Raw genomic sequence first — 8,416 nt, forward strand, 5'->3', positions numbered from 1 at the left:
CTGCATCATACTTTGTTTTGTTGTTTTTCTTCTACCTCAGGAACTGATACAGAATGCAGAAGATGCTGGTGCCACAGAGGTTAGGTTTTTATATGATGAAACTCAGTATGGAACAGAAACTTTATGGTCAAAGGACATGGCACAATATCAGGGTAAAAATAATTTTTGTAAAATTTGGCCATTATTCTTCAATATGCATGTCAGTCCTGTGAGTTCATTTCCTAGAAATTTTAAACAGTAAATAGTTTTATTCTGTCATCTTTTTAACACTTGCCTATTTATTAAAGGGCCAGCATTTTATGCGTACAATGATGCAATTTTCACCCCGGAGGACTGGCATGGTATACAGGAAATAGCAAGAAGCAGGAAGAAAGATGATCCTCTCAAAGTTGGAAGATTTGGAATTGGCTTTAATTCAGTTTATCATATAACAGGTACTCTCAGTAGTTACTTTAAGATGAAAATGTTGAAGTTTTAAATTGTTTAATTACCTTAGATATTCATCAAACATTTAATATTATCTCTATAGTGCATTTTAAAATTAGATCACTGGCTAAATTCTCTTAAGAAGTGTTCCTGTTCTAAAATCCTGTAAGGTATTGTTTTGATTTTGAAGGTTTTTGGAGGAGATTGTTTGTTCTAGTATTGTCATTATGTCATTATGTACTTATACTGAAATGAACATTCCTTTACACTGGTATTTCAGTTATGCACTGCTGCTCATTTTGTAGAGGCCCATAATATGGAGTAGCTATATAAGTAGAAGTTTGAAAGTTCTCCTTACTAGACTGAAATTTTTTTGCAGGTTTGTTGTATAATAAGCAGTGATTTTTGTTTGATGCTAGAAAGGATATTATGTAATAGAGGTGTATATACACATTTACACTTGAAAGAGATAGTACATACTGTTTCACAAGTTGGTAATATTCAGTCTTGAAACCTATTATTCTCTCAAAATGTTTTACTGCTGTACAGAAGCAGCATAAATTGTGCTTACACTCTACATAGTTATAATAGTATAGGATGAGGCAATTTTTGCTGAAATAACATTTTTAAGTTGCAAAGTGAGTTTGTAAGACACAGGATATTTTTTAACAATATTTTACTTAGCTGAACATGAAAAAAATTAATACGTTCAGTGGTTTGATAATTCTGGGAATTTATGCTTTTAAGTGTACAGGGTTACTGTTTGCCAGCCTTTGAGATGTTCAGAGTAGGAATCCAATAGAATACATATTTAGTAAATTAATTTGGTTTTCTTTTTACTCGAAAATACTGGAAACATAAAAGTATAGAGTCAAAAGAAATTGTACTTTCCGTTGCTCACTGTCTGCTAGAATTCAAATAGTTGATTGAGTATTTATGTATTTAATTGCATAATAGGAGTGTGCTTGTTTCGTCTTTGTCAGTAAGCACTGAGTTATCAGAATGTTATCAGAATGATAGAATCATGTAGATGGGAAAAGACCTCTAAGACCATTGAGTACAACTGTAAGCCAAATGGTACCAAGGCCACATCTGCCCATCTTTTAAATATCTCCACAGGGATGGTGACTCAGCCACCTCCCTGGGCATTATACTCAGTTCAACACAGTTTTGTAACATTTTTGTCTTGCCCTTTTAAAAATTTGTTCCTTAAGACTGTATTTTCAAAGTATGTTGTTTTAGGATTATTAGTAATTGTTGTTTTTATGTATACAGATGTCCCTAGCATTTTCAGCGGTGACCAGATTGGAATGCTTGATCCCCATCAAACCCTTTTCGGACCTCATGAGTCGGGCCAGTGTTGGAATCTAAAAGAAGATAGCAAGGAAATAAATGAACTTACAGACCAGTTTGCACCGTTCATTGGTGTATTTGGCAGCACTAAGGAAACCTTTAAGAATGGAAACTTTCCTGGTACCTTTTTTCGTTTCCCACTTCGTCTGCAGCCTTCCCAACTGAGCAGCAATGTTTATGACAAACAGAAGGTTTTGGAGCTGTTCGAATCCTTCAGAGCAGATGCAGACACAGTATTGCTTTTCTTGAAGAGTGTTCAAGATGTTTCGTTGCATGTTAGGGAAGCTGATGGAACGGAGAGGCTGGTTTTTAGAGTAACTGCCAGTGAGAACAAGGCCTTGAAACACGAAAGACCCAATTCTATCAAAATCCTGGGAACTGCAATAAATCAGTATTGTAAGAAAGTTCCAAGCAATAGTATAACTTGTGTGACATACCATGTAAATATAGTTGTAGAAGATGAGAGTGTTAAGGACGCACAGAAAACATCTTGGTTAGTATGTAATTGTGTAGGCGGTCGAGGAATGTGTACAGAGCTGGATTGTTTAGCTGATGACTTGAAATTTGTTCCTACTATTGGAATAGCCATGTCTTTATCAACTAATGGGGAGGAAAATGGAGCTGTAGCAGACTTTTCAGGAAGAGCATTTTGTTTTTTACCTTTGCCTCCAGGTGAGGAAAGCAAAACTGGACTCCCTGTTCATGTTAGTGGTTTCTTTGGTCTCACAGACAATAGGAGGAGTATCAAATGGCGAGAACTGGATCAGTGGAGAGATCCAGCAGCTTTGTGGAATGATCTTCTTGTGGTAAATATAGTGCCAAAGGCATATACAACCCTTATTTTGGAAGCTATCAAACGAATGGAGACTGAGAAGAATTCAGATTTTCCATTGTCAACTGAAAGAATTTATAGGTTGTGGCCTGATGAGAGCAAAATCAGGGTACCCTGGAAACCAATTGTAGTACCTCTCTTTAAAGAGCTGCTCCAGCATACAGTTATTTACTCAGTGAGTAATCAGTGGATAAAGGTGGAGCAGGTGCATTTTTCTGAAGTAGATGAGAGTTTGGAGTACACACAGTCTGTTCTCAACTACCTCCAGAATTCAGGGAAGCAGATTGCCAAGGTACCAGCAAATATTGCTAGTGCAGTGCATCTTAGTATTTCTACTGCTAAAGCTGTGAAAAAAGTCACTCCTGCTGTAGTACGGCAAGTGCTAAGGAAATCTGGACACAGTGGACCTGCTGAAGAAAAGCTTCATCTTTTAGAATTTGTGCTTTCTGATGGAGTCTACAGTGAACTGATTGGATTGGAGCTTTTGCCTTTACAGAATGGGAATTTTATTCCTTTTTCCTCATCTGTGTCAGAACAGGATGTAGTTTACATAACCTCAGAAGAATATCCCAGGTATGCTTAATATTTGTAATACTGTGGGTTGGGTTTTTTTAAATTTGTATGTTAAAACAGCTTCAGACTGTTATTTGCTTATCAACAAACAAGGTATGCAGCAACCTGTATCGTAATGAAATAATGCACAGATAGAACTCAAATTTCTGTGTATATATATATATGTTTGTGTGCATATGTCTCATTTGAAAAGTTTGACAGCTATTTGCCATTATAACTTTATAAAAGAATTGTGTGATCTAGACTTTAAGGGAATATGTCAGGATACATTTCAAGTTTGCTTTCATCTGGGAATTATAAATAAGAGGAGGTAAGAAACATGGATACTAGAAATTACATTAAATAAAGTAATGATAAGAGCTTTTATTAAACCTAAAGCTTGGGATTACTTCAGGCTTTTTTTTTTTTTATCACAACACTCTTAATTTCAATGAAGGGCTGGTTTCAGGAATTAAGCAGATACTATGATGAAAAGAAGAGGACTTGTCTTTTACATCTGCTCTCCTTTTGTTCTTTCCAGTCTCTCTCCAATTAGTTTTTTTCCATGCTTATTTCCCACATGCATCAGTGTTCCAATTTAGTTCTCATTTCATTAGACAAAAAAGTTGCACTGACATTGGAGAGGGGATAGCAAAGAGCAGGCTAGCTGGAATAAATGAGCTTGGGGTCACTGAGGAGAAAGCACAACTACTGCTTTTTATTCTGTACTGGATTATGCAGATATTAAATACTTGTTAAGTCTGGACCAGTCTCCAAGTGATATCTAAAGAAGTACTGCTTGAAGTCACTCAGACACACCAGAGGCCTTATTGTTCCTCCTTACAAAGCGTTACCCACATGTATGTTCACAATGACCCCTCCTTCTCCTTTATCTCAGAGTTCCACTAATTTCCAAATCCTCTGTTTGAGAGAATGTGACACTTGTTTTGCTGCTTTTACTGCTCTGTGGACTGTTTATTAGGAAGTAGAGGTGGGCTGGAGTGTACCCAGATTGGTATTATTAAGGTAAAAAGTACTCCAAGTGAGATCCTTTTGTAAATGGGAGTTTGAATATATATATATAGACAGCAGATCTTCAAGAAAAGCAGTTGGATGTAGGCAACTTGTCTTTCCATGTTGCTTGAGAGAAATTTGATTATTTTCAGGTCTGCTTCTGCTCTTTTCCTGCTATATTCTAAACAGAATCACAAAATGAGTAAGGTTGGAAGGGACCACAGTGGGTCATATGGTTCAGGCTCCCTTCTCAAGCAGGGCCATCCTTGAGCACATTGCACAGGATTGTGTCCAGATGGTTCTTGAATATCTCCAGTGAGGGAGACTCCACAACCTCTCTGGGCAATCTGTTGCAGTGCGTGGTCATCTGCACAGTAAAGAAGTTCTTCCTTATGTTTGGGTGGTACTTCCTGTGCATCAGTTTCTGCCTGTTGCATCTTGTCCTATTGCCTGTATCCTTGGCACCACCAAAAAGAGCCTGGGTCCATCCTCTTGGCATCCTCCCTTCAGATGCCTGTATACACTGATGAGGTCCCCTCTCAGTCATCTCTTCTTAAGACTAAACAGGCCCAGCTCCCTCAGCCTGTCCTCTTCAGAGAGATGCTTCTGTCTCTTAATCATCTTTGTTGCCCTCTGCTGGACTTGCTCCAGAAGCTCCATAATCTTAAACTCATAATCATAACCCCACAATCTTTCTTGCTCTGAACAATTCAGGTTATTTGTCAGGGGATTAAATCTACTCAGAGCCTGTGATTCTAGTGCCTTTCAAAAAAAAAAAAATAATTCTCTAGCATCCATTGTGAGATGATTTATCTTTTGGTGTTCTTTCACTTTGTTACTCCTTCCAGAAGTTAAGCTAGTATAAACATACCCATAATGAGACTAACAGCTCTGCTTCAGACTAGTCATAAAATACTTTTTTTTGAAACTTAAATGATACCAGTATTTCTTATTCAGTGCATGTTATGTTGGTAATGGACTTGATTTGATTAGTAATGGAAAACTGATAAAAAAGCATGTTATACCAGGCATAAATCTCCTTGCTAGCTATGATAAAACAGAAATTTGAAACAGTAATGCTTTATTTGCCTCTAATCTTGTTTACATTAACTATCTTTAATTCTAATGTTTTAAGTATGATATATTTCTTATGTTAGATGTTTTAAAGCACTTTCAATTTAGGAGATTGGCTCTTTGCTTATTTAAATTTGGAGCCTGCTAAGAAGGTGAAATAAGCTCTTATGAATTTCTTTCTGTTAACACTGTGGAAGGACAAGATTCTGTGTTTGTCTGTGTCTAACGAACATATCTGCTGTCAGAATTAAACTGGATATTTATTTTTGACTTCAGGAATACCAAAGCGCTAAAAACCTATTTAGTTTTAAGTGCTAAAGTTATGGAAGAGCAGGATGAGACTGACTCTTGGCACAATAATTTTAACTATTGACTGCAGATCTTTTGAAATCCACATATCTGTGTGAAATCCTAGAATTATGTTTTGCATTTTTTGTATAGTTTCAAACAGAATTTCTAAGAGACATAGAATAGTAGGTGCTATTTTAGCTTTTCTTGTTTTGTTATTAGAATACAAATGGGTGAAAATAGTTTTCTAATCCCAGTTTTTCTATGAAAAGAAGACTTACTTAGACTTGGTTTGAAAAGAAGAATAATTGGAAAGATTAGTTTCTTACGACTCTCTGCTTCTAAATGTATGATTTTTTCATTTGTCAGAAAACACCTAGTGAAAGCTCTGTTCTGTGTAAGTGATTGCTTTGCATGTTCCTGTTCTACCATGGTGATTCCCATGCTGGTAATGTCTATGCAGTGACATAATAAATGATGCCTTGCTAAAATGTGGGGGGTCTTTTTTTTTTTCTTTTTCTTTTTTTTTTTTTCCATGATGTGCTAGATCACTCTTTCCTGGCCTGGAGGGAAGGTTACTCTCTGATGACCTGAAGCCTGAAGTTCTCACTTCTTTGAAAGAAGCTGCCAAAAGCCGGGGTAAGGTGTCTTTTGTATTCTCTTCTAGTGAAACAGATTTCTAATGATTGAACAGACTAGCCCTACCCCCAAGTTTAAAGTAATGTCTCTTTTGAAATTGATTTCCCATAAATAAGTTGGTCATCTAAAAAAAATTTAAGATACAATAGACTATATTGTTTGAGTTGGAAATGACACAAATGAAAATTATAAATGAACAAAAGGGCAAAGGAAGAAGAATGAAAATTTACAATAAAATAATAGGTACTCATTTAGTAAAGCATGCGTTCAAGGATTAATAATTATATTTAAATAGTATTCTTCCACTTAAGACAGTCTTAATTCTTTTTTGTATTTGTAGTATTTGCCTTTGCAATGTGTTTCCTGAGTCTTAATTCATAGTTTATGGTTGTGTCAATGTGCAACTACTGAAATGCTTCCAGTCATGATCAAAAGACTTGGTGAACCAGTTTGCTGCATCTATAGATAAGATGCCTCTCTATTTAACTGCCCACACAGTTAAATTTTTTTGGCATCCATTCTGCTCAGTTTGTCTGCATTTACCTTTTCACTCTTGTGATTCATTATGCATTGGATTGGTAAATTTGAAGCCTGAGTCTCAGAAGTCCTTTCACGTAAACACAATTTGCAAACCAAGTTACTCCTCAGCCTATTTTTAAATAATATTAGTATATGGTGAACTATTCTTCAGTGTCTAGAAAATGTGCTTTTCAGGAAAAGATTCTTGTCTTTGGGTTTTTGTTTTTTTTTTTTTTTTCATTGCTTGATTCTTCAGAATTATTTTTTAGACTGAAGACATTAGAACTAGACACAGAATACTGTAATTCATTGTCTTAATTTGCTTTTCATGATAACTTTTATCATGGTCTTCAGTCATTCAGTCTCTATTTCTTCTGTCTGTGTTCTGACCTTTTTTCCCTTTCAGTTCTTTATGTTTTCTGTTTATCATTCTTCCTGTTCACTTGTAAACCTCCTCCTTTTTCCATGTTTTGATCATTCCTTCATTATCAAAACTAATAGAAAAATAAGGTAATTCTGAGGCAAGACAATAAATTTTTAAAATATGGCAAAGATTCTGTGAAAAAATTAAAGGGATTTAGAGTGACTTGTTGCATAAATTATAATGTGTAAATATTTAAAAAAATATAAAATGTATAGAAGATATGGAATTGATGCTGCAACTTTTATTGAATATGGAAGACAGTAAAGAAAAACTTTCTTTTAAAAAGCAGAATTGCTTGAATACATCTTAAACAGAAAAAGCAGAAATGAAAAAAAACCCTATTAAACCAATTCCTTGCTGAGTTCTTCTAGGACATTCTTCCACTTCCAGGCTTGGTCTCAGAGTTGCAATGAAGTCTATCAGTTACTGGGAAGATTTTTGGTCACATTTAAGGTCTTGCTTTTGTCTCTCCTCTGGCAGATTCTTTGAATGACGTTTTTCTAGGGACTTGTTTTTGGTAATATTCCTGTCATTGATTGGAAGATCATATTTTGTAAATAAATATGGCAGTTATTCTTCTAAATCTTCTAGAAATTCTTAAATATTTTTAGTTAATCCTTCGTGAGATTGTAGTGGCCTGCTTTTCTCTTCATTCTATGTCCTCCTAAATTATTCTTCATTCTATTATTTTGCATAATTGTGATGTACAACTGCACTGCCATAAAAGTTGTCTGTTGCAAATAATAAGTATTTTAAGATCACATGTGTAGTTTTTAAAACAGTAATTTAAACTTCTCAAATAAAGGGATTTAGGTTTAGCTTTTAAGTAGATTCTTATTTTTAATCTGTGTACTGTATTTTTCTAGTTAATAACTGTTCGCATTTAGTGTGTTAATGTGTAGCTCACAGGATGTTTTCTAAAAATGGATTTGATTATATTCTAGCCCAACAGCTTCTCTGGGGATTTTCAGGTATGGTTATTAACTGAAGATGTATTGGTTTGGATTGAAGCTTGATATTTGTGTGAATTTGGTGATTAGCTATTCTCGTTACCCCAACTTTCTTGTATACAAAACTTATCAAATAGAGCTGCCAAGAGATAGCAACCAAAGATAATTATAAAAAGAGTTCTAAATACAGTGGAGGGGAAAATGCATATTGATGAAGAAAACCTTATAGTTATGTCACATGGAAGTTACCAATGTTTTCATTGGTTTATTTATATATTTCTTTTAATAAATTCATATGCAGGAAGATTTCCAGTATTTTGAGATCACATGTGTAGTTTTTAAAAC

General features: G+C 35.0%; 1 protein-coding gene across 2 annotated transcripts in view; it reads left to right on the top strand.

The window, feature by feature from the left end:
* Positions 1-8,416, top strand: part of SACS (sacsin molecular chaperone) — a 59,970-nt gene that overhangs the window by 37,153 nt on the left and 14,401 nt on the right. For both annotated transcript variants that reach the window (XM_051780901.1, XM_051780902.1), the window contains 4 exons: positions 41-152; positions 288-434; positions 1,702-3,184; positions 6,087-6,178. In XM_051780901.1, the coding sequence (XP_051636861.1) occupies positions 41-152; positions 288-434; positions 1,702-3,184; positions 6,087-6,178 (1,834 nt within the window). The remainder of the gene's footprint in view (positions 1-40; positions 153-287; positions 435-1,701; positions 3,185-6,086; positions 6,179-8,416) is intronic.

Source organism: Manacus candei, unplaced genomic scaffold (assembly GCF_025592945.1).
Source record: "Manacus candei isolate 608988 ecotype Guabito, Panama unplaced genomic scaffold, ASM2559294v1 h1tg000014l, whole genome shotgun sequence".
Classification (NCBI taxonomy): domain Eukaryota; kingdom Metazoa; phylum Chordata; class Aves; order Passeriformes; family Pipridae; genus Manacus; species Manacus candei.